The 26,727-nt window shown below is 36.0% G+C and overlaps 2 protein-coding genes across 5 annotated transcripts in view; both read left to right on the forward strand.

Annotated features, from left to right (window-relative positions):
- Window positions 1-338: 338 nt before the first annotated feature.
- Window positions 339-3,120, forward strand: LOC306844623 (E3 ubiquitin-protein ligase RBBP6-like). Its single transcript, XM_079376886.1, has 10 exons — window positions 339-645; window positions 847-946; window positions 1,058-1,094; window positions 1,618-1,665; window positions 1,860-1,948; window positions 2,022-2,118; window positions 2,214-2,353; window positions 2,437-2,609; window positions 2,679-2,782; window positions 2,865-3,120. Exons 1-10 carry the CDS (start codon window positions 486-488, stop codon window positions 3,078-3,080), a joined length of 1,164 nt encoding a protein of 387 aa, XP_079233012.1. The 5' UTR covers window positions 339-485; the 3' UTR covers window positions 3,081-3,120.
- A 1,647-nt stretch (window positions 3,121-4,767) lies between these two features.
- Window positions 4,768-26,727, forward strand: part of LOC306844624 (CMP-N-acetylneuraminate-beta-1,4-galactoside alpha-2,3-sialyltransferase-like) — a 36,111-nt gene continuing 14,151 nt past the window's right edge. The window contains exons 1-7 of one of the 4 annotated variants that reach the window (XM_079376887.1): window positions 4,768-5,037; window positions 7,274-7,422; window positions 10,827-10,874; window positions 12,178-12,264; window positions 13,554-13,596; window positions 15,650-15,784; window positions 23,301-23,395. In XM_079376887.1, the coding sequence (XP_079233013.1) occupies window positions 7,305-7,422; window positions 10,827-10,874; window positions 12,178-12,264; window positions 13,554-13,596; window positions 15,650-15,784; window positions 23,301-23,395 (526 nt within the window). In that variant the 5' untranslated portion in view covers window positions 4,768-5,037; window positions 7,274-7,304. The remainder of the gene's footprint in view (window positions 5,038-7,273; window positions 7,423-10,826; window positions 10,875-12,177; window positions 12,265-13,553; window positions 13,597-15,649; window positions 15,785-23,300; window positions 23,396-26,727) is intronic. The other 3 variants (XM_079376888.1, XM_079376889.1, XM_079376890.1) reach the window with 3 other exon arrangements.

Raw genomic sequence — 26,727 nt, forward strand, 5'->3', positions numbered from 1 at the left:
ATGAACAAAATCCCGTTTAATTTATGGATTAAAATGCAGTGACAATCTTTCAGTAATAGGTTATTACTGTTTATTTAATTGACTGATAAAATGTTAATTTAGTTCAGTTGTCTTTCCTGGGCAATGCATAGCACAAACGTATACTAATTTTTAAAACGTATTTTTTTTACACATTACTTTGCAGAAATCCTCTTTAATAAGCGGTGTGGGGGACGGATTTTCTTTGATTATATGAATAGAAGGTGAAAATTAAATTTAAGAAATATTTCAAAACGGAAGAGATGTTTGCTGGATGTCACGAGTTTCGCGTCATTTCGTATCCATGGCAACGTTCTGTTGTTGTTTTCTGTAACCCTGACTCTCATCCATAGATATGATTATTGAGCTGATAGCTGAGTTAATCTATTGATCGTTGGATTTTCCCTTCGCGATTGTGGTCGTTTAGACCAGTTTTGGTTTGTGTGGTGAAATCTGAACGTGTCACCATGCCTTGTGTTCATTATCAGTTTCGAAGTAAACTCAGTCACGACACGATCCCGTTTGAAGGAGTTCACATCACTGTGAGAGAATTAAAACAACAAATCATGAGACGAGAGAGACTGAAGCTCTGTGACCTAAAGATCAGCAGCGAGCAAACCAATGAAGGTGAGTTCAGCTCCTCAAACTAAACTAAACATGTAGAACACAATGCTTTTATGTTCAGTAAACTGTTATATTTTATGAATCTGCTGCTGTACTAGTGTATGTTCCCATGATATGGAGTCAGTAATATTTAGCTATTTTGATATATTTAATGGCACTCAAATAATACTGTGGGAGTGAAGCTAAAGGTTTTATTGCTGTCAGAATACACTGATGATGAAGCTCTCATTCCCAACAACACATCAGTCATTATCAGACGAATCCCTGCTGTTGGCCTCAAATCCACAAACACAAGATCTGTCAAGTAAGTCACGTGATATGAACACAACTGTTATTATTTAGATGTCATATGAAGAATCATCAGTCTGTCATTGGTGTTTTAATCATGTGAACTCTTTGCTGTTTGGTTTTGCAGTAATCGGCCTGAACCATCATGTGGATCTTCACAAACAGTATGTAGAAAAGTGTTTGAAAAGAGAGTTAATTAAACATGAAAACCAATGCGTCGAATATTTGATTCCTATGGTTATTCTTATACTGTAACATATGGAACATCGTCAGCTGTCTCCTCTAGTATATTACAGATAGCCACGTTTGCTAAGCTTTATAAAGTTACTCAGTTTTAGATCAAACTGTCAGGACAAGCCATTTGTTTACTTGTTTTGAATCAAAGGTAATAATATTTTCAATCTATATGCACTTTTGTACAATTTTATCTTACATTTTATGTATGAATAACCACATTTGCTGTATGATTACTGCAATTAAACAAAACTATTATCAATTCCCTGACGGTCAAGGCTGTGGGTCTTCATTCTGAGTGGGTTTCTGTAGATGAGCGTCTCATTTATGTCTCTGAGTGTCTTGTTCATGTTTCTGGTCTCCAAACTCTGTGACTGACCTCACTATTGTCCTAAATAAGCCTTGTGTCTCGTCACAGAGGTAAAACTCCTCTTGTGTTCATGTGTTTTTCAGCAGCAGATTGGTGATTCTTCACCAGTTTCACTGGATCTGCTTCTGAAGGTATTGAAATCAAAGAGAAATACACTAATAATGAACTTCAGTGCTTGCATATGAAGTGTCATAATGAAGACAATAAGAGCTGAACATCAAAACACCATGTATTGTGAAGCCACAATGACACACAAGCAGCTTCTTCCAGGAGGTTTGAGTGTCTCAGTGCTAAACATTAAAAGATGCAAATGCCTGTGAAACAGACTGAGAATCTGGCTGAGGCAAATGCATCAGAGGAGGACAAACTCAAAGCTGTGATGTACCAGTCCAGTCTGTGCTATTATTCCAGCAGGTGAGTGTTCAGACATTGACAGCGAATGAATCTGTGATATACGAGAGATGCTCATGATTCTGACATTCATCAGTGATGCGATGAAGCTGGTCGGACTGCTTCCACCAAACTACATCTGCTTCCGCTGCAGGATTCCTGGACATCACATTAAAAACTGCCCGAGCAATGTGGTAACTGGGCTTTGAGAGATCACAGCTGCTGTGAACTTGAGCTCGTTTCCCCGTTAGTCTGTCTAAGAGTTTGAATGTCATTCATGAATTCACAGGACAAAAGCTGTGCTCCTCATAAGCACATACGGAAATGCGCAGGGATTCCTCGTAGTTTCCTGCTGGAGGTGGATGATCCGGACAGAAAGGGAGTCATGATGGACAGCAGTGGGAAATACGTCATTTCCGTTCTGGATGCGTGAGTTTACTGTACTTGGTCTTGCGGCAGGTTCTAGTGTTTGTTCAAGTCTTGTGTATGAATCATGTGTTTGATCGGAGTAGTGATGCCTATGCGACTGGGAAGAAAGAGAAGCCGCCCTTCTCACCCCAGAATAACCCTTCATCCCCATCCTCATGTGATCCGGTTCCTGCTGTGCTGCTGTGTCTGATCTGTAAGGATCTGCTGACTGATGCTGTGATGATTCCCTGCTGCAGGAGCAGCTACTGTGATGAATGTGAGTGTCTGATCAAACAGACATCAGTCAGAAACAAACAGGCTGTTTCTGACAATCTTTTGGTGTCAGGTATCAGAACGTGTTTGCTGGAGTCTGACAGACATGTTTGTCCAACCTGCAGACAGTCAGATGTTTCTCCTGACAGTTTGACCGCAAACACTGTTTTGCGTCAAGTAAGACCTTAGGCCGTTTCTTCTTGTAGGTCATCTTCTGCGTCTTCATTTCAGAATCATTTTATGAATCTTTTTAATTCAGGAGGTGAATCGTTTTAAAAATGGAACCAGATCTATGCGTTCTTACCAAACCAGTCCAAGCCACGGCCGTCAATCCCAGTCACCCATCCCAGAATCCTCATCGAAGAGGGGTACGAAAGGGAATCGTTCCTGCTCCAGATCTCCTCAAAACAGATATGGACCTGAAGAGACCACACTACTGAAAGACTTTCAGTCCTGCATTGGAGAAACCTTGTGAAGTATCACTCCTTGAGAATAAACACGAAGCATTAAAATGTATTTGTGTTTGTATTTTTCATATTGTTAGGAGTTTGTCTGTTGTTAAATACCCCAAGTTTTGACCTTTCACTCAAAAATTCTACTACTTCTGTTAGTTCTGTTACACTAACATTAGTTCCCCTATTAAAAGTAGAACTTAAAAGTTAAGATCAATTTATGAATGTTTATTCATGATTGCAAAACCTCAACTCTTGGGAAACGAGAAGGATTGCGAAGGGAAGCCGGCCAACACTGTCTGAAGTATTGTTGTCTCTTTGTGAAGTGACGCCCTTATTTAAAGCCTCTTCATGCCAATTGTTAACAAAAGGTCTAGTCATGTTTTTAGAAAAAACGTTTTGATGTAATGCTGAAGCGCAAAGTTTGCTGATCCGTCTGTAACAGGAAACATAAAGGTAAGTGATCTTTAATTTATAAAGAGGGTCATAGAGATCTGACTCACAAACTGAACTTATGATGACCCAAATTAGCATGAGATCAGTGCTCAGAGATCAAAGTGTGTCTGAAATGTGTGTTCAGAGATTTGCATATACAGCAGCCTACAAGCTCTGCCCACCTTTCACAACATGTTAACAGGAAATCTTTATGAATCACTTATAATATCAAACATGCATTTATCTAAGAGACACACATACCAGTCATTAGTTTAGTCAAGGCCTCTGTCATTTGTGTGGTGCCACAATAAATAAATGCAGCACCTTTAATTATCACCAAAGCAACAAAAACGTCTTTGTTATGCATGCAAGATGAGATATGGGAAACAGGTTAATTCAGTTTTTACAATATAGAATCTGTTTTTCTTTGCATGCATTTTATTTTATTTTATTTTATTGTATTTGCATTCAATTTATTCATTTCGAAGATTTAAATTTTTTTTTTTTCAAATTGACTTTAAAATAAGAATAATGCAAACAAAATAGTTCAGTTTAATTGTGTTTCCTGTGCTGATAGATGTGAGAACAGACAGAGCATTGTGTTATTGTGAAGTGCACTTCCATTATCCTGCGGATAAGACTGTTTCTGAACTGTCCTTGGATTTGAACAGACAATTACGAGGCAACAAAGACTAAATGATCTCATGTGCACTTCCACTGAGAATTAACTTAACTTCCCTGTAAATTGGACTTTACTGACATCATAAGGGATTTTTCCCCTGAAAAGAGCTGAAAAACATTTGTATTAATTTAGGTAGTAATATCTGTGCCTCTTTCTTACTATCCTTTGACCTACAAAGTATATAAATAGCTATGTATACAAGTAGATGGATTTAGATTTTGTTCTATTTTTAACACTGAAATCAGAAAATGATCATAGATCACAACAAGACTGATAACAAATGACTTTTAAACATGTAGTGGTAACAGCCCAATACAACTGAGTGATTCATAGTGCAATAAAGAACTGTGATAGGCTATATTTATGGTATAGTGCATGATTATCATATTGGCATGGTCCTCAAGTTCCTCAATGGTGAATTTCCAGAATACCACTGTAATGGCATTGTATTTTGGTAATTGTCAGTTAGTTATTGTTATTGTTCTTACCTTTAGTAACAGTAGACTAATACGTATAACACATAGCCTATCTCAAGCAACACAACACGGTGTGTTCTCTCAGCTATGTGTGTGTGTGTGTGTGTGTGTGTGTGTATAGTAGTGGAGTATGATGGGCCTGGATGGTGTGCGCGCGCGCAGGCCAGATAGAAGATACCCTCGTCCTTCCTCCTCAACCTTACCTTTACGGGATGATCTTTGTTTTCTCTTCTCTTCACTTCGCTCACCCGGGGAACCGAGTTGATAAGAGGAGCTGAGATATAAAAGACATGTTTTTCCTGTTCCACCAGAAGAGCTGTAACGACAGACGTGTGCGACAACGGTGTGTTTATGGAGATGTTTACCTCATCGCTCGGTTTCTGTGAGGTAGGAGGACAGTTAGCCTCTCGCACACTGACACGCGCTAAACGTTTTGTTGACATTTTGTCTCTCGTAACGGCTGTGGACCGGTTCTTATTAACGCAGTGTGTACGTTGACCGTGTGGTTGTGTAGCTCATATAATTGACACGAGTCGGTGGGCCGAGAGGAATATGTGTTTGGTGGTTTTGAGGTTTAGCTAAAGCGCTAACTGGATGTATCTGTTACCGTTATGTAGCATACAGCGACCGGGAGCCGAGCAGTTTCCATTGGTTACCAGGCTCCACCGAGTTTCTGAATCGTTAAAAACCTTCACTAGTTGTTAAAAGAAGTCTTGGAGTTTGGTCTTTTTGAAACATTGAACTAATTGTATTTAATTTGATACCAAACAAATGAACAAAAGTACTGTGGTGATGCTATTTTTGGACATTTAACGTTAGCAATGGAGTACCATGCCCGTGCTGTTTTGTCCTTTTAGAAGTTATGCTTCAGAAAAGATCCAGTTGTTATTTTATGTAAATTTGTAACACTGAACTTTTAACCTATTGGGAGCCATGTGTTGAAAAAGATCCAGTATTATATTATAAAATGATATTATAATCAGCCAAATGAAGCCTAGTTTTAGATGATATTTTTTAAGGATTCTTTGATGAATAGAAAGGTCAGAAGAGCAGCATTTTTTTGAAAGAGAAATCTTTTGTAACATTATAAATATCAGTACTGTCACTTTTAAAAGATTTAATGGATTCTTGCTTAATAAAAGTATCTTTCTTTAAATAAAAAAATCTTACTGACCCCGAACTTTTGAACGTTAGTGTATATTGTCATGTATTATAAACTGATTTATGGTTAAAGAGTAGATATCTTTCATGTTTGTGATAATGAAACAATGGAAATATGAATCAGTTGTCCTAGATACTAAAACTTTTACATGCAGAGGTGAAAATATGCAGTTATTACATTAAAGAGACTAAAAATGACTGTAGTTGGTGTAGTCTTAATTCAGTCATTACACCTTGTTTTTCACATATCAAACTAGTAAATGTTACCATGTGTAACACATTTTTTGTTTCATATAATCATTTGAGTTCAACCTAGTTGTTATTTTATGTAAATTTGTATTATGTTAAAATATATTATCCAGTTATAGTTTATTATATTATGTTATAATATATAAAATTATATTATAACAAAAATATATGTAAATGTATGTGAAAATTCCCTTTAGGGATCTATATTATGATAGAAGTCCCAGCAGGTGTTTTATTAACTAGGGGTACCTGGTACCATCACTGAATCGTGATATTGCTACAGTACATCTTTGTAAGGGTAGTCACTTAATAAAAACATTTGCAAACATGGGGTTTTAACCTATTGGGAGCCATGTGTTGAAAACGATCCAGTATTATATTATATTATAAAATCATATTATAATCAGCCAAAGGAAGTCTAGTTTTAGATTATATAACAAAACATCTGAATTAACTGGTTTTATTTTATTAGTATGACAGACCACATGGTAAACAAATCAGGTAGATATAACTTCTTACAGAAACAGTTGCATGTCACCAGCTTATAAACAGCTTCCAGAATATTTGCTTACATCATCAAAATGATTTTAAAGGTTCAAAGTAATTTCTAATTGTAGTAACTAGGGTGGTTTGGTAGAAACTGTGGTTAGGTCTGTCACTGCATGTTCTGAACATATCCGCATAAAAGTAACACATCTCTGTTGTTGCTGACCCATGTTGAACTCATCAGTCATGTTACCTAACATTTTACTATTTGTTTTAAGCCATTTAAATAAATACCAGTTTAGGTTTCATGAATTGAAAGACCAAACATCAGTTTATGAAGTTAGATTAGATTCAACTTTATTGTCACTGTGCAGAGTACAAGTACAGAGCCAATGAAATGCATCTAACCAGAAGTGCAAATAACAAAGTATATAAAAAATATGTGTATACATTAAGTTTTATGACATATAGTGCAAGTTATGAGGTAGAAAGGGAGAGACTAGCTCAGTGCAAATGACTGTACATACAACTTAGGTTGCAAGGAAGTATAATCAGAAGGTGCATTATACAGTGAGGTATGTAAGTTGCGTATTTTAAATGTGCAAAATAACAGAGGTGATAATAAGAACATTGTGAGTGAGGAGTGCAGACAGGTTATTGAACAAGTTGATGTTTATCTTGCGAAAGCACCGTGATTGATCAGTGTGTTGCGTGCTTGTGTTTTCAGGTGACTCAGACCAGATGAAGCTTCGTATGAGATGATCAGGATGAAGTCCACACGGAGCTTCATGTTTTTAATTTGTCCCATCATGGTACTGATATTCCTCTACTATTCGTCTGGCAGACTGCACCTACGGAGCCCAGTCCAGAAATCTCGTGAGTATACATGACTATTTTCTTACGTGGAACACAAAAGGAGAACTTCCAATGCACATGCCTTTAAATGAATCATAATGATTATATAGAGCAGTGGTCAGTACAGAATGAATCAGCACAATGCAGTTTTCTAGCTCTAGTCAGTCAAGCACATGAATTCCCTTATGTGTGGTGTCATTCAGAGTAAACGTTCAACGGCAAGGCTCTCTGAAATTGCTTTTTGTTTCATTACATAACAGATTTTTCTTTTTTTATAAAAAGTGAACTGTCACAACTTTAGCTTCTCTAGATCTGGTTTTCCCCACGATACGTAATGCCTGAAATTAAGGCTGTTGGGTGATACGGTCTAGTTTGACATGTGTAACACAGCACCACCATGATCGCATGTCACAAGATAAAAATAGAAGCTGTGGTATCTGATATCATCTTCACCTCAAAAACTAATGCAGTTAATAAGGGAATTCATTATACATCTGAGTCCTAGAACTGTAAAGCTTTGAGGTCAGTATTTTTTTATTTTAATTATCATTTTTTCATTTTATTCATTTAGCTGATGCTTTTATTCAAAGCGACTTACAATTGCTATAGGTCAGAGGTCGCACGCCTCTGGAGCAACTAGGGGTTAAGTGTCTTGCTCAGGGACACATTGGTGTCTCACAGTGGATTCGAACCCGGGTCTCTCACACCAAAGGCATGTGTCTTATCCACTGCGCCAACACCACCCTTTGTGGTGAATTATTTCAAAGGAAGTCTCTAATGCTCACCAACGCTGCATTTATTTGTTAAATTAATACAGTTTTGTGAAATATTATTTTCAATTGTAATATATTGTAAAATGTAATTTATTTCTGTAATGCAAAGCTGAATTTTCAGCATCATTACTCCAGTCTTCAGTGTCACATGATCCTTCATTCATTATGGTGTTGAAAACCGTTATGCTGCTTCATACTGTGGTGCATTTTTTAAGGATTCTTTGATGAATAGAAAGGTCAGAAGAGCAGCATTTTTTTGAAAGAGAAATCTTTTGTAACATTATAAATATCTGTACTGTCACTTTTAAAAGATTTAATGGATTCTTGCTTAATAAAAGTATCTTTATTTAAAAAAAAAAAATCTTACTGACCGCGAACTTTTGAACGTTAGTGTATATTGTCATGTATTATAAACTGATTTATGGTTAAAGAGTAGATATCTTTCATGTTTGTGATAATGAAACAATGGAAATATGAATCAGTTGTTCTAGATACTAAAACGTTTACATGCAGAGGTGAAAATATGCAGTTATTACATTAAAGAGACTAAAAATGACTGTAGTTGGTGTAGTCTTAATTCAGTCATTACACCTTGTTTTTCACATATCAAACTAGTAAATGTTACCATGTGTAACACATTATTTGTTTCATATAATCATTTACGGAGTTCAGGTTGCAAAGTAATGACAAATAATACAAGCCTCTGTGTTTTAACGTACATTGGAACCGGGAATGATCTCTTTATCGAAGTCTGATCAGCATTTGTTAGTAATTTTGCTGCATTTTGCTTTTTGGCACATACAACAGACAAAAGCTTCAGGACTTTTTCTCGTTCACCAGCCAGGCTGCGTCACTCTAAAATTGAACCACAAAATGCTACCATATTGCTTACTGTGTAACTAGTGTAATTCATAATCATGTAAGTGCAAGAACAGAAAATCAGCTTTTTTCTGTTCACAGTCGCACACAGACTTTTCTAGCACTGCGGCATTTTGCACATTCCTTATACAGATATGGTGTGTCTCTGAATATTCTTGGTTCCCTCCAAAGTCCACCTGGCAGAAACTCTTGACTGTAAACCAGAAATCAATTTAGCCTTGATGTTTTATTAGAGATGTCTGGTACAATTGTCTGTTTTACAGAGTCAGAGTCCAACAAATAAAACCGATGATCCAGTGAAGTATCCCTGTTTATCAACCCTGTTTTTCTGTCGTTTGTCAATCACCAACTCTGCAGGTCAAATGTTTGAACGCATTCTTGATTATTACTGTTTTCCATATTTTTCAAATAATTGTCAAATCAAACATTTTTCAGGATTCTTTTTTTAGGTATAGAAATGCATAAACGATAGTTCAACCAAAACAAAATCACCCTCAACCTCAGGCTTTCAAAGATGTAGATGAGATTAGCATTCCATCACTCGCTCACCATTGGATGCTCTGCAGTGAATGGGTGCCGTCAGAATGAGAGTCCAAACAGCTGATAATAACATCACAATAATCCACACCACTCCAGCCCATCAGTTAACATCTTGCTAAGTGAAAACATGCGTGTTTGTAAGAAACAAGTCCATCAAGATTTTTTAACTTTTAAACTGTCGCTTCTGGACAAAATATGAGTTCATAATTGATGATAACTCTCCCCCTGGTGGAAAAGTTGTCTCAGTTGTCTCTCATATTAAAATCCACCCACATATTTGTTTAGAGCTGTTTTGGACTGTTTACGCTTGTAAACGGTGCTTGATCTGTGCAGATTTTCCTGATTCAGACAAAATGACTTCTTCACTGGAGAAAGCTCTATTATGGATAGAGGACTTGTATTTTAGCTGGAAGCAATGATTTTAAGTTAAAATTATGTTTATTATAGATTTGTTTCTTACAAACATGCAGCTTTTCTCTTCACAAGATGTTAATTGATGGACTGGAGTGGTGTGTATTATTGTGATGTTTTTATCAGCTGTTTGGACTCTCATTCTGACGGCACCCATTCACTGCAGAGGAGCCATTGGTGAGCAAGTGATGCAATGCTACATTTCTCCAAATCTGTTTTGATGAACAGGCTAACTCATCTACAACTTGTATGACCTGAGGGTGAGTAAATGTTCAGCAAATTTTCCTGTTTGGTGTACTGTTCTTTTAAGCATTTCTGTGGCTACAAAACTAATTTCTGCCTAAGTATTTAGGCAGAAGTGTTTCAAGATCATTTTAAGATTCAGTCAATTGTGTTTAACCAGTGTTGTAAATCATGCTGCAGTCGCTAAATTGGTTTATTAGCTGGTTAGTTGTTAAATGTATGCATTGCAGCATTTCTCATAGTTTTTCAGGAACTGCAGAACGTATGCTTGTTGTCCAGTTTCTCTCGTACATATAAAAGAATGCGTTGTTTGTAACAGTGTGTGCTGTACTGCACCCTCCGCAGGTCTGTTTGTTTGGTTTAGTTGCATTATGCAGTATGAGTGTTGTATTTGTTGTCTGATCTGCTAACCAGTGTATCAGATGTTGAGTGAATTCACAGCCTTGTTTTTCTGTCATCGCTCTAGTCCGGGTGCTGCTGTTCAACACTGTTTACAGAGACACTAAAAGCATCAGATCTCACTCAAACAGAGGTGATGACATGCCTTCTGTATGCTGAACTCACACTCTTGTGTTTCAGAGGCTGATTTGGATAGGTTACTCTACGCGGGACGTGTAGTAGCTTCAGGTAGAGGTTTACCATATACTGATTCTACAGTAATGTTGGGAGATTCATCTGCATAATTTCGTTATTAAGGGAGATCAATGTTGAAAGCAGTTTTGCTGCTTCATGTTTTTCTGGAAACTGTGAGACATTTTTCTCAGGATTCTTTGATGAATAGAAATCTTATGTAACGTTATAAATGTCTTTACTTTAATCTTTGATCAATTTAATGCATCTTTGCTGAATAAAAGTATCCATTTTATTCACCCCGAACTTTTAAGTTTGTGTAACTCTATAAAATTGTATATGTAACAATGCAGGTTTGAGACAAATGTTTGTTTTCTCAAGCATTCAACACTGTTCAAAATACAAGAAGTTTAAATTAATATACAAAAATAATGAAATCACTAAATTGCACATTTGGTCTCCCAACATTATGAAGCTTCACCATTGCATTTCTAATATTTAAGCAGAATTTTTCTTGCACATTCAGTACGAAGACATCTGTCGTGCTTCTGCCTGACCAAATGATGACGTTAATAAAGATTTATATTTTTATGCTTTGCAGATTTTTTTCCATATCAAGCACTGGTGAAAAACTTCTGAACGCTATTAAAAAGTCATAAACCTTGAATGACTAATACGCTGTACTAAACATTGATCTATTAATATGGAGTTATCTATTAATACCAGTCCAGTCCTTCCCATATTAAAATCTATATTATAATCTAGAAAATCTAGGTATTACTGCTACTACTAATAATAATGTTGATATAGGGGATAATGTACTGATAATGATACTGACTTTTAAATGATTAAAATGGTAACAAGTGAATTTTCCAGCAAGATGCAACTGTAGGTCTATCAAGTCAAGTTCAAGCTTTATTGTCAATTCTTCCACATGTACAGCCCATACATACAGAGAATTGAAATGACGTTACTCTCAGACCCTTGGTGCATACAGTTAACATTAAACACTGACAGTAGACGTTCAAATACAGATAAATACAGTTTAAACATATGTACATACAACTATACAGATATGCAAATGAGGACATAAAGAAAAATTAAGAAGGAGATAGATAAAGTGGCATAAGGCACATGGCAGGGTGCAAACCAGTTAAATAAAACAAAACTGTGCAGATATATGTGTTGTGCAAGAAGAGCTTATCAGTCTGTTAAAGTGACAAGAGACTGGCAACAATATCCATGACCTGCAAATACTTTCTTAGTGTTTCTAAAACAGTTTTATAACAGCGTTATTTGTTTTTATAACGCTGTTATAAAAATGTTTTTATTAAACAATGTAAACATTTCAATCTTGCAGCTATTCCTCCATTTCAAAGGCGTAGCAGCATGTCACAGATGTTGTCAGTGGAGCTTAAGCTGCATTTGACCCAGAAGATTTCTGGAGGTAGGCAGTGATAACAGGTGGCAGGTATCTGACAGAAGCACTGTGATGTTTGTAAGACTCCCTGCGCAGTGATTTCTGCTATGACTAACACCTGCTGCAGCTCCTGCGACTTCTAATGCAACATCACTGCTACCAACAGCACTAATGCAGCGCCCAGAACACACGTCTGTACCGGAATCTTTCTTTCTTTCTTTCTTTCAGCTTGAGATATGCCAAAAATATGTCTTGACCTATTTTAACGGTTCTTTCTTTGTATGTTTATCTTTTGTCAGGAAGTAACACATCTCTGTAATATCCTTCTGTGTTAAACATGTAACATCAAATTGGACTTTGTGGGTTCTAAACCTTTATTACTCGGTTTATTGAACTATGCAGTCTAATGTTGCCTGGCACTTAGAGCAGTGATATGTTTGTTGATCTTACTTGGTAGCAGCCAGTCCTCTTTTTATGATTTCATAAACATTATATTTAATCTTAATTGAGTTTATCAGCTTGCATAAGGATAAGGATGTGTGTTTATGTCATCCTTGTCATTCTTTAATCAAATACTCTTCTGTCTTTTATAGCTAAGATTATAGCTAAGATTAACTCACACTGTGCTAGTCGTATCCCTTTTCTCACACTCTTTTTTTTTTTTTTTTTTTTTTTTTTTTTTTCTTTTTTTTTTCACCAATCAGTATTTCATGTCCTTATTGCAACTGCACATAGTTTCATCTCAAGTTTGTGAAATGTTTGGCCAAAACATGCAAATGCTTGATTAATGCATTGCAAGCACACATTCCTCATGTAGTTAGCTATAGGTACATAACTATAAACACATTCATCAATTCCTTTTAAAATTAATAGTTCACTAAAGTGAGAAAGCTATGTGTACTTGCATTGTGTAATCACTTGTACTCTGCAGTGTTTGTATTTTCTCTTTTTGCATAGAGTATGTTTCAGTATTTTCCTTCCTGGCTGTTCAGAGTCAATGCTGGTAGCCATTGAATGCCATTTAACTGAACAGCCATATTAAATTTTGTTTAGTTTATTGTTTTTGTGCTGCTGACTGTCACATGTATACTACCCATGTCGGTCTATAAACAGTAATCGGCCTCTCACATTTCTTTCTGTGTAACTACAATAATAATCTCTTTCTTTATAACCTGTTCTCTCAACAATATACTTCTCTGCTGAAATATTTCCATCCCTTCCTGCTGGCACAGTGACAATAACACACTGCATCTCTCTCTTCTTTCTCTTTCAGGGACATAAGCTCTGTTGATTTCTTGTATTTCTTCTCTCTTTAGAATACGACAAGCAGGGATTCCTTACCAAGCTTAACAGAAAACTGTAAGTAACACATTGCTGAGGGTCACAGTTCTGTGTGAGTATGAGGTTCTGTTCCAAAACCTAGTGAGTTGTCTACATAGGCAGCATTTCAATATGCATTCATCACTGCACTAAAGGTTAGAACAGTTATGCTGCCTTCTAAAATACTTTACATTTTAGGCAAATGTTAAGGTAAGATCACATATTTTGCATATTTTTAGCAACAAGTCTGCTGGAAAAAAAATCAATTGGTTTTTATAATTCATAAAAATAAAACTACTTCACCCAAAACTTGTATAACATTGTTATGCTTCTTAAGTTTATATTGCTGCCACAGTTTAAAGGTTAATATTTGAATAAAGATTTAAAATAGAATCTCAATTATTATTGAATAGAAACATAATTATTAAAAACTTGATCAAAACAGCCATTTGTGCAATTTAATTGATGTTGATGTGATGTTGATGCATCACTAGTTACCCCACGATATGTATAAGAGTCCTTTGGTTTAATATTTCACATAACCATTATTGGAGTTCAGGTGACCAAGTAATACAAGCCTCTATGTTTTTAACGTACATTAGAACTAGGAATAATCTATTTCTATATATAAATTACTCTAATATCTAATCTTTTAACTATTGTCAAAAATCGTTCAGTCTAATTAAACTGGACTTCTTCACCCAAAATGTAATGCTCTGTTGGAGTCAAATCTTTCATGAATTTTCATGTTTGTATGACAGAATTTCTTTTTTTTTTTTTTTTTCAGTTGGGATGTTGCCTTCGAAGGCAGCTGGCTATGTAGGGCAAGACTGCTCACTAGGTTTCGTAACAGAATTTCAGAGTGTGCATGTATGTGTGAGTTCACTTTGGCCTGTACTGTCCAGCAATTTGTCTCTCTTTATAACTCGGCTTGTTGTTTATTTGAGCTTTACTTTGGAAGGATAATTAATGGTGCCCTAAAGCATTTCTAATGAATGATCTCTTGGCTCTCACCCAGCCTTGTCTGATTTAACAGTCCTGACTGTATCTGTATGGGAGGTCCGTTTACCCAAAATAAAACATGGCTCGACCTCTTTTATTACCATTAACGGCCACCTGTATAAATGGCACTGTCAACAGGTCATCTTTATATGTCCAGCACTCACAGTATGATGTAAACTTACTAGAAAGTTTCCATTTGCCGGCCTGTGAATTAGTGGGTTTATACTGGCGCTTATATAAAATAAACTACTCCTCACACAAGTTGTCATCTCATTGAGCAGCCTTGTACATCATTGTACATCCTCTGGGCACCGTGAGCTCGACACAGCTGCTTTCCCCTCTCTCCAGACCCCAAAGCATTTAGGCATGTTAATCTGCTTGAGAATGAATGAACTTCCATAATCGTAACATTTAAATCAATCAAACTGAAATCAGTACGGTCTGGGGCATTTTAAATTACTCCACATATTTATTAAGAATTTATTAGGATCGTTCTTTTAACTTGCAGCCATATTTCGAACAAAATCTGTATTGTTGGTTAGAATAATTTAAGGTGAATTTTAATGCTACACTACTATTGAAAAATTGCATTGAGAAGAAACGGCTGCATTTATTTGATCATAAAATCAAGAAAAACTGTATTTTTAAGTGCCATTATAATTTAAGATGAGTGAATATATTGTAAAGTGTAATTTATTTGTTTGATCAAAGCTGAATTTTCAGTATCATGTGTCTCACATGGTCCTTCAGAAATCATTCTAATATGCTGATTTGCTGCTCAAGAAACATTTCTTATTATTAATGTTGTAAACAGTCGTGCTGCTTCATAATTTTGTGATCAATGTAATGCATTGCTGAAATAAAAGTTTTAATTTCTTTCACCAAAAAAACATACACTTAAGCATGCATTATATAGAAAACAGCTCATGCAAAAGCACATTTTGCAAAAGGATGTTTGTTAGATTTGAAGCGATAAAGCAGTAAATATGTGTTGAAAGTGTTGAAAATGAAGACATGTATTGTGACTCTGTGAACCGCTAGTGGAACATGCCAGTAATGTGCTTTTCTACACTTGTGATTACTCTGCTAGGACACCTAATGAAAAGGATCTTCTTCTGTCTTTGGTTCGCAGGCCTCTGGAGCTGCAGTATAAATATGGTAATCTCAGTAAAGGCGAGTGTAAACCGGGTTACGCAGAGGCCAAGATGACTTCAATCTATCCAAAGTAAGCTGATCTCATCGTGCATTGTGAAATAATGGAAGTTCACAATTTCATATTTGTAAATGTGCATGCAGGCAATCAGCTCATTCTTCTGCTATTTACAGGCCTGCAGTTTAGATAAGTCATTTAGATTTAGACGAATGACATTCAACTTAAGACCAGGAATGTAAAAGTACAAAGATTTTGCAAGATTACAAAGAGAAATTACAAGATTTCGGTTCTCGGTTCTGTACAAGCATTGCTGGTCATTGACTGGCAAGCTGGTTACTGTTGCAGATACATCATCTTGACCAGATGAAAGTGCACAAAACAATCTTATACTGGTAACCAGGAATGCGATTTCTAACTAGTTTTTTCCAGCTTTGGAGTTTTATTCTGTTTTTGTGTATTTATCCATTTTTCAGAAGGTGACAACATACAGTAGAAAGGAAAAGAACAGTTATCACAGTTTTGTGGGCTACATAAGACTTGACCTTGTTTTTTTTAGAATTGTGCATCACTTCATGTGTGCTGTATAGTTTGTCTTAAACCCATTGCACAGTGAGGATGCAATGCTCTTGAGAGGAGCATAGAAAAACATTTCCTTTCTCTTTTAAATAATTCAGTGTCTGAGAAGATTCCCCGCCGTGAATGCTCTTTATCCCTTATGTGTTGATTTAAGGCATGTTTCAGAAATGTGTCCAAGGAGCGCCTCACTGGCATCACAAATGATGCAGATCTTTTTTTGGGTCTGTTGTGCTGCTCTGGGCTCCCAGTGCGTGAGAAACCCATGCTTCTGATTCACACGACTGACACGCAAAGCTTTCCTTTAGCCGCAAAAGTTCTGCCTGAGCCTCTGAGATTAATATAAACCACTGTTTATGAAGCTTATTAATTCTTATATTATCGGAATCCTTTAAAAATCACACTTTTATTATTATTATTTACTGTGGTATGCATACATACGTACATTTGAGTGTGTGTTTACCTTATTTGTTTTCTGGTTTTTGGTTCTCGTCAAAACACATTCAAAATACATAGTTAATAGCTTGTTTTTAGAACAATTAAGATTTTAAATTTGTGACATTATTTCCATAGCTATTAAGCACATTTCTGTAATGTGTCTGGACATTTGACTTTGTTTTCTAATTCTCATTAAATTATGATCAGTAATTATTAAAAAAATGTATATCATATAATTTAATTCCCCAAAGTGTGTGTGTACAAACATACATACAGTTGAAACCAAAGGTTTACATACATCTTGGAGAATCTGGCAAAATTTGAAGATCAGGGTAAATTTAACTTATTTTGTCTTCTGGGAAACGTAAGAATCTTCTGTAGCTTCTGAAGGGCAGTACTAAATGGAGAAAGAGAAAATAGGCAAAATAAGATTTTTTCATGCATTAAGAGCCTGGGAGCCCCCCCCCTGCTTTGAACCTTCTGTAATAATTGCAAATGAGTCCCTCAGTTGTCCTCAGTGTGAAAAGATGGATCTCAAAATCATAGTCATAGTTGGAAAGGGTTCAAATACACATAAATGCTGAAAAACCAAAGAATTTGTGGCCCCTGAAGGATTTTTCTGAAGAACAGCAGGCAGTTTAACTGTTTGTGACAAACAAGGGACTCATGAGCAACTATCACGAAACAAAAAAACACAGCTGTGGATCATTCAGGTAACAACACAGTATTAAGAATCAAGGGGATGTAAACTTTTGAACGGGTCATTTATATAAATTCAACTATTATGCTCTCTTGTGGACTAATGTAAGCATCTTTTTTGTGAAATATTTTATTCAGGTCAGTACTAAATAAACATTAACATGCATTTTATATGATCCCTCTTATTTTGGTAAAATAATTAACATTTTGCAGATTCTGCATTATTCGTAATTTACTGCAATGGCTTCAAAATTACCCACCATTCATATGAAAATTATGTCATCATTTACTCATGTCAGTTCAACCCTTGAAGAACGGAATGACTTACTTTTTTCTGTGAAAGATAATGAAAGAAGAATTGATTAAATATATATATTTTTATATATATTTGTTTATTTATTTTGTTCATGCAATGGAAGTACAATTTTGTACCAACATTCTTCAAAATAATTTCTTATAAAGATTCAGAAATATCTCAGTATTTGTTTTTTCATACAATTGAAGTCATTAGTAAATAAAACCGTTTGGTTACCAACATTCTTCAGAATATCTAGCTTTATTTTCCACAAAAGAATGAAAGTCATGCAGGTTTGAAACGACATGAGTTTTTATATTTGGGTGAGCTATCTCTTTAAATAGAGATGAGTTGTGTATAAATGGGGCTCAGGGCCAGATCACATGACTCAGGTTGGTCTTGATACTGAACCTTTCTGGTGTAAGTGGAGTCAGATGGGAATATTAAATAGACCATGACATCTACAGTGTTTGTTGAGACACTAAACCTACAACATTTTTTTAGCCATGTAATTAGCATCTGACATGCATTGATGAACATGATCCGGGAACCTGTTTACAGCCTGACCACAGCTCTGGGAATAAAAGCAAAAATTCAGCCAACTAGTAATAGTCACGTGCACACATGCATTTACAGCTAGGTCCATATATATTTGGAGACACAATTTTTATTATTTTACCTGCTGACCAAAACATATTCAAGTTACAGTTATATAGTGAATGTGGGCTTAAAGTGCACACTCTGATCTTTAATTTGAGGGTATTCTCATCACAATTGGAGGAAAGGTTAAGGAATTACAGCTCTTTAATATGTAGCCCTAATAATGGAAATTAATATGAATTAGATTTTTTTATTAAATTTAATATGAATTATAATAATTATAATTTAAGAGGAATCCCTTTTTCAAGGGACCATACGTAATTGGACAATTGACTCAAAAGCCATTTCATGGACGGATGTGGGCTATTCCTTCATTGTTTCTACATCAGTTAAGCAGGTAAAAGGTCTGGAGTTTATTCTAAGTGTGCCATTTGCATTTGGAAGCTGTTGCTGTGAACCCACATCACGCGACCAAAGGAGCTCTCCATACAAGTGAAACATAATTGTTAGACTTCAAAAACAAAACATCCATCAGAGAGATACCAGGAACATTAGGAGTGGCCAAATCAACAGTTTGGTATGTAGAGGAAAAAAAAGAACGCACTGGTGAGCCCAGAAACATAAAAAGGCCTGGACGTCCATGGAGGACAACAGTGGTGGATGATCAGAGAATTCTCTCCATGGTAAAGAAATATCCTTTCACAACATCCAGCCAAGAGAAGAACACTCTCCAGGAGGCAGACGTGTCGCTGTCAAAGTCTACAATCAAGAGAAGACTTCACCAGAGCAAATACAGAGGGTTCACCACAAGGTACAAACAAGGCCAGATTAGGCTTCTAAAAAAAACATCTAAAAAAGCCAGACCACTTCTGGAGAAGTATTCTTTGGACAGCTGAAATTAAGATCAACCTGTACCAGAATGACGGGGAAATAAAAGTATGGAGAAGGCTTGGAACAGCTCATGATCCAAAGCATACAACCTCATCTGTGAAACATGGAGCAGTGTGATGCATGAGCATGGCTTCCAGTGGCACTGGGTTACTGGTGTTTAGTGATGAGGAGACCGAGGACAGAAGCAGCCGGATGAATTCTGAAGTGTGTAGGGATATACTCTCTGCCCAGATTCAGCAAAATGCAGCAAAGTTGATTGGGCCGGCGCTACATAGTACAATTGGAAATGACCCAAAACATACAGCAAAAGCAACCCAGGAGTTTTTGAAGGTAAAAGTGGAATATTCTGTGATGATCTCAACTCGACTTAAGGCAGAAAGACCCACAAACAACAACTGAAGTCAGCTGCAGTTAAGGCCTGGCAAAGCATCACAAACAAGGAAACCCAGTCTCTGGTGATGTCCATGAGTTCCAGACTTAAGGCAGTCATTGCCAGCAAAGGATTCTCAAATCAAATATAATCATATAATCATGATTTATTTGGCCAATTACATTTGAGCCTCTGTAAATAGGGGGTCTGTGTATGAAAATGGTTGTAATTCCTAAGCATTTTATGTTTTATTTTTGTTCTACCCCTTGAATTAAAGCTTAAATTCTGCACTTCAGTTTCATCTTGATTGTTTCATTTTAATTCTATACTGGTGGCATACAGAGCTGAAATTATGAATATTGTGTCAGTGTCCAAATATATATATGCGAGTCATACATCCTGTCATAACTAGCGTATGAGGCCACGGTTTCATAGCTCAAAAGACTTATTAATTCTATTTATCTCATTTGAATTGAACTTTGATCCTTGATATTGGTGTACTTTGGATAGATATAAATAGAATTAAATGAATCAATACATTTTTTGATGTTTCAAGCATAAACAAATGAATACACCTTTAAGGTGTTTTGTTGTTGTTATTTTTCATACATTAGAATTTGTCCTGTTTAATAATTTTACTTTTTTTCTGAGCAAACATCAATGACTATACATTTTTCACATACAGTCAAATATAAAATAAATCTGTTTGGCAGCTCAGATTAGATGATTTTGTGAGAATCTGATTAAACATGTTTGATTTTCAAGTGCAGTTTTAGTAATTTAATAACTTTTGAAACTATTTTTGGCCACAATCTCTAAAAGGCACCTGCTAAAACCTTCTGAAAAGCTTCATCTCGACATTTGTTCTGTGAAAATGTGGCCCTTTTAAAATTGGTATTATTATGAAATGAATATCTGATTATAGTCTAGGACTCGCGTATGCTGTACTCCTAGTAATTATGAAGGGTTCACATACTTTTCTCACAAGTCTACGTGCTTGGAGGTTTGAGGCAGTGAGAAACGCGGGAGTGTGTGTCACCTTCACTTACAGTGTTGGGATGTGAGGAAGCGCAGAGTCGCGGTTGTGGCCGTGAGAATCGGATACACCGGACCACCTGTGTATTTAGTGCATTACTCCAGGGGACGGACAGCTGCGTACGGCATGACGGAAGTGTTCAGGTGTTGTTTTGTCAGCCAGTGAAACGTTCGGTATAGTTTGTGACGTGGATAGTTGTATCAGGTGCACGCTGGGTGGAGGATGTTGACAGAAATCAAGGCGTTTCTCCGACAGCTTTGCCAGGTGGTATTTGTGGACGGAATGAGAGAGTTTTTCCACTGGCGGTGTTAATGATTGTTTGCATGACATGTTAGCTATTGGTGCTTTATAGCATTAAACAATAAAGCCATTTTTTTAAAGAAGTACTCAAGACCTATTATAATCAGTTTTTCATATATTCCCTTTTATACTCTTCTTGTTTTTCTTAGGGAACGGCTTTGGAGAGTAACTAAAAGTAACTTCTAACTTCACATAATTTATGACTGTAGCTATTTTAAAGTAGCTAAGCTTTTCTAGTTTCATGATTTTTCCAGGAAGTAGCGGTAAGATTTTTGGATAATGAAATTTTTTTCAGTTAAGCACATTTTCTGTAATGCTTCTGGACATTTTACTTGGAGGTTTTTCTCTCATTAAGTTACAATAGAGTAATCGTTTCACAGTTATTGTGTAAAATGATTATTTTCATATTTACGATTGTCATTTTACCTGATGTCACAATTAGAGCTGCCCCCTAATAGTCGACTAATCGTTAGTTGACTAGAAGAGGCTTGGTCGACCCAATTTTTTTTAGTCTATTAGTCGCAGAAAAAAATAAAATAAAAAATTCACAGGCAAAGTCACGCAGTCCGTGACGGACAGACCATTAACAGCTGGTCTTTGTGGTAATGCAGGACATCCAAACGCTCGCCGATCATTCATCGACCTCAAAAATGACTTATCATCTGAAATATGTAAGTATTAGTAACTTTACATGGCCGCTCAATCTAATGTTAACCTTGAGAAATGTGCGCTGTTCAAGTGTCTGTGCGGCGTGAGGAAGAGTAGTGCGCTCACTGCAGAACAGATGGAGGCGCCGGTGAGGTCACTTGCTCTTAAAATACTCCCTCATTTTTGGTCATACAGATAAGAGCAATACATCTTTTTCAATCTGTAAAGACTCTACGTTTATTTGTGTGCACTCACAATAACAACAAAACGTGCTTTTGTAAAATAATGAAAGCAAACAGGATGCGTTTCTGCCATCTCGGTCTCATCAAAAATACATCTATTGAGAGTGAAATGTCTGGAAATATGGAAAACAGATATTCTCAAGATTATGTAATCTGTATGAAACATCACATACAGGCACGTCCACTACTGCGGAGATGACGAGTCCGTGTCACCGACTTCATCTTAAGCCGAAAACAAAGAAAGCACTAGGTTATCAAGTTATTAAAATGTTAATGCGGTCTCCTTACTGTTTTTCACTGATACTTTCATAATCATTACTTCTGACAGTGCGAGCTTTATGCGTGTGCTTGAGCGCATATACACTATGTAAGCAATTAAAGGCTCATTATAATGATTTAAATGGTTTATTAATAAACGTGCGATTAGTCGACTAATGCTTAAGATGAATGACTACTAGTCAACCAGAAAAATCCTTAGTCGAGGACAGCCCAAAAAATAATTAAAAAAATTAACAAATAAATAATTGTTTTAAATAAAACAAATATTAAAATAAATATTTTGTTAATAAATAATATAGTAAATAATATTAAATTCAGCCAAGGAATATAGTTTATAAATGCACTAACTCTAGATTATTTTCTAGAGCATTTTAATGGAAGTGTTTTATTTAATTGCTAGAATTTGCAACATTGTAACCCAATGTCATCAGAGCAAGAATAATCAATGAATCTAGTCATATTACTTGCAGACACTCTGATACTGAGTATAATGTCACTTTAACTAGTGTCATATTGCTTAAATAGCTTTGGAAGTAGCTTTGGAAGATGAATCGATTTATTCAGATGATTCCTGTAAATTGAAAAGCAGTTCCTTGATCTCCGAGTCATACATTCAGTCAGGTCAGTTTCTTTTCTTTTTAACTTCTTTTCTATAAATATAGAACCTGTCTGTCATCATTCACATTTGCAGTAAGTATAGCCTAATTAAATGTAGGTCATTTCAAGTGCACGCTGCTTTTTGTCCATTTAAAAAAAAAAGTAAAAATAGCATTTCAGATCAGAACAAATGTGGTGCATCCTCAGTTTTTGTGCCAAAAAATATTCTGATTGCAAAAATAAATTGTCGTCTCACAGTTGTATATTTCAAAACGTTTTGCCTCTTTAAATAGCTTCATTGTAGTTGGATTGTAGTCTAATGTCTGTAAGTGAGCAGCTTGTAGCTCCTTATAAGTCTCTCTGTTTGTTTTGAGGAAAGGTCAAGTTTAGGCTGGACTTCCTTAGACATTCCAGTGCTCACCTCTTACTAACTGATAAACAGACCGGTAGCCAGTGGATTATGGGTAACGCGAACCTCATAATCCTTTCAAATATTCCACCGTTTGAGATATTCCACCGGTTATCAAAGAATCGCACCCTTTTTCTCACGCAGGCTTTGGAGTGTTTAGCTTGCTTGTTTTAACTTGTGTTTTCTCTCTTTCTTTTATTTATTGTTTTAGGTTTTCAAAACCTGCCCCCATGTTCCTTGATCCAAATTTCAAGCGGCTATCAAAGATCAGCAGTTACCTGCCTCCGTTTGGAGTAAGAACGCAAGGTATGTCTTTCTGAGTCTGTTTTATTTCACAAGAGAAGGGGGAAAAAAAAAAAAACTTTTTTTTTGCGTTGAGATTTAAAAAAAAAAAAACAATATAGATGAATTTAATTAAAAAATGATGTAAAAATGATCAATCAATCAAGTGATTTTTGTCCTCTTCATATTTAAAAGCTTAGGAACCTCTTCTCTGTACTCAGAAAACTGCTCTGGTAAATGTACCTAAATGTAAATGAGTTGGAGGTATTTTCCGGGTTTTTAATTTTTTTCCCGTTTTTTTTTTTTTTTTGGTTTGGTTTCATTAACAGATGATCCAATTAAACATGTTAACATTGTATTATGTGTAAACAAAAGAGCAATCATAGCTCACACTTGATTCAGGGCCTAGTTCTCCCTGAAGAGGCCAAGTAAATAAAGTGTTTCACAAGACGTGTAATTTCAAATGCCTGTTTTTCTCACACAACCGCTGTACAAATCACAAAGGAAATCGCAATCTGTTGTTCAGTCAGAGGTCTTCTGAGAAATCTAATGCCGGTCGGATAGGAATCTCAATGATCGTTGTACATTTGTATTTTCACAGTTCTTCTCCTCACAGATATTTTCCCACAAATTACACATTTTCAGGTGTCCATGATCATATGAAAGTAAGTTATGTTGCACTTCATCAAGGCTCCATTATTGAGGCAAAAAGTACATCTTAAGAATTCAAATATTTTCTTTGTTTAACTGAAAAACATTGTCATGGTGCATCAGTCCAAGCATTCATTATTTTTATTTTTTATTATATTATACACTACTGGTCAAATGTATGAAATAAATAAAGGATTACTCTGCCCGAAATGAAAATTTTGTCATTAATCACTTACCCCCATGTCGTTCCAAACCTGTAAAAGCTTTGTTAGTCTTCAGAACACAAATTCTGGATGAAAACCGGGAGGCTTGTGACTGTCCCATTAACACTGTCATGGCCCAGAAAAGTATGAAAGACATCGTTAAAATAGTCAGTGGTTCAGCCGTAATTTTAAGTCATTATTTTAGTTTTCTTTGCATACAAAAAGTGTTCTCGTAGCTTCGTAAAATTACGGTTGAACCACTGATGGCAAAATTTTCATTTTGGGGTGGAGTAACCCTTTAAGATTTTTAAATTACTTTGAAAGACTGCATTTATTTAATCAAAATAAGTCATTTAAAACTGTTCGATTATGAAATATTATTACAATTTGAAATAACATTTTAAATACGATTTTTCAGAATTTGAATAGAAAGTTCAAGAGATCATCATTTATTTAACATAGAAATCTTTTGTAACATTATAAATGTCTTTACTGCCACTTTTAATCAATTTGATGCTGCCTTGCTGAATAAAAGTGTTAAACAATATAAACAAACCATTAACTACAACTTTTGCCTCAAACTCCTCTAATTTGCTGCTTATTAATACTTAGTAAGGTAGTTGTTAAGTTTAGGTATTGGGTTGGATTAGGGATGTAGAAAATGGCCATGCAGAAAATGTGCTTTATAAGTATTAATAAACAGCCAGTATGTTAATAATACTTACAAATGAGAAAATATAATGATTAGGTAGACTGTTTGTAGATGTTAAACTAATGTCCATTTAACCAGTCACCAGGGGCAGGTAAGGTGGAAGCCATTTTCCCGTGGCCTCTATTCAATCACGTTTTCAATGGTTCTTTCATCCGGTGTGCTTTCAGACGTTTCAACCAGAAACATGAGGCATTTCTCCTTTCCACTCACCTTCATTCATGTCTGCCCTGGAGGTTTTGGGTGTAATTACCTTCCAGCCTGATTAAATCACAAATGTGCATGTTAAGTGATGAGTTCTACTCCGTTTAGCTGCTTTGGCAGATGGTGTGGGACATTAAGAGCAGAGCTGTCGGCATCTCTGCATCCGTCCCGCTGATGTTTCTCAAGCCGTGGCTTTCAGCAGAAACACTTGTACTTGAATTACATGTCTGTGTTGGAATTACTGCTGTCTAATGTGACGTTGAGATGAAAACGCACTTAAAATGCTGCTCATGCTTTTAAACAGAGCCCTAACCTTATGGATTCAACTTTTTATGCAGCAGACATGAATGATGCCTTAAATAGTGTGACATGTTGAGGAAAGGAGTGCTATTACTTTTCCAAGGAATCTGGATCACATTGTTTGGCAGGTAGACTATGAAATGGACCAAAAGTGATGCAGATGGCTGGTTTTGTCGTTGTGGAGTTTACGTACAAATCCTGTTCTATTATCTTTAGCTTAAAGAGCTTTTTCTCCCGTGGAATGCCTTTCATTGGAATGTTTCACTAAAAATAGCATGGTGGATTGTGCAAAAGATAAAGAGTGTTCTAAACTTAGGGTTTTTCCTCGTTCTTGAGTGTGTTGTAGGTTCTTTCCCAGGAGGCTACAGCATTGTTGGCAGCGTGTGACCGCACCGGGCTGTTTTAGAAATGTTCCCCATCCAAAAATAAAAATTAGCTGAAAATTTACTCACCGTCAGTCCATCTAAAATTTTAATGTGTTTGTTTTTTCAGGGGAACAGATTTGGATGCTCTACGGTGAATGGGTGCCGTCAGAATGAGAGTCCAAACAGCTGATAAAAACATCACAGTAATCCACACCACTCCAGTCCATCAGTTAACATCTTGTGAAATCATACACATCTTGTGTGTTTGTAAGAAATGTTATAAACCATTTTCCCTAAAGTGTTTGATCTGTGCATATTTCTCTCCTGATTCAGAAAATGTCTTCTTTTCACTGGAGAATGCAATACTAATAATAGATGACATATTTTAGCTGGAAGCAATGTTTTGAAGTTAAAAAAGTCTTAATGATTAATTAGTTTTTTCACAAACGCACAGCTTTTGTTAACTGATGGACTGGAGTGGTGTGGATTATTGTGATGTTTTTATCAGCTGTTTGGACTCTCATTCTGACGGCACCCATTCACTGCAGAGGACCCACTGATGAGCAAGTGATGCCACATTTCTCCAAATCTCTTCCCCTGAACAAACAAACTCATCTACGTCTTGAATGGACTGATAATGAGTACATTTTCAGCAGGTGTTTAATTTTGGGTGAACCAGTTCTTTAGTGCAGTCCAACATTTATGCATAATTCACAGAGCTCTTCTTCTATTCTAAATATTATGAATTAGTATAACTGTGACCCAAATCATGCTGCCTAAACATACTATGCTAAGGGAGGTAAAGAAGAATGAGTGAGCGGTATGACTAATATTGAATCACACTATTAGTAATATTAATAAATGAGGATGCCTCGGTGCACTGTAGTTTAGAAACATCTCATCAGAGCATAAACTAACTGTAAT

Source organism: Barbus barbus (assembly GCF_936440315.1).
Source record: "Barbus barbus genome assembly, chromosome: 25".
In the NCBI taxonomy this organism is placed as follows: domain Eukaryota; kingdom Metazoa; phylum Chordata; class Actinopteri; order Cypriniformes; family Cyprinidae; genus Barbus; species Barbus barbus.

What these genes read in the sequence shown, in the direction of transcription:
- LOC306844623 (XM_079376886.1), top strand. Translation starts at nt 486, where the DNA reads ATGCCTTGTGTTCATTATCAGTTTCGAAGTAAACTCAGTCACGACACG. An exon ending in AAAACTGCCCGAGCAATGTG is followed by an intron (nt 2,119 to 2,213) that starts GTAACTGGGCTT and finishes ATGAATTCACAG; the next exon opens with GACAAAAGCTGTGCTCCTCA. An exon ending in CAAACACTGTTTTGCGTCAA is followed by an intron (nt 2,783 to 2,864) that starts GTAAGACCTTAG and finishes TTTTTAATTCAG; the next exon opens with GAGGTGAATCGTTTTAAAAA.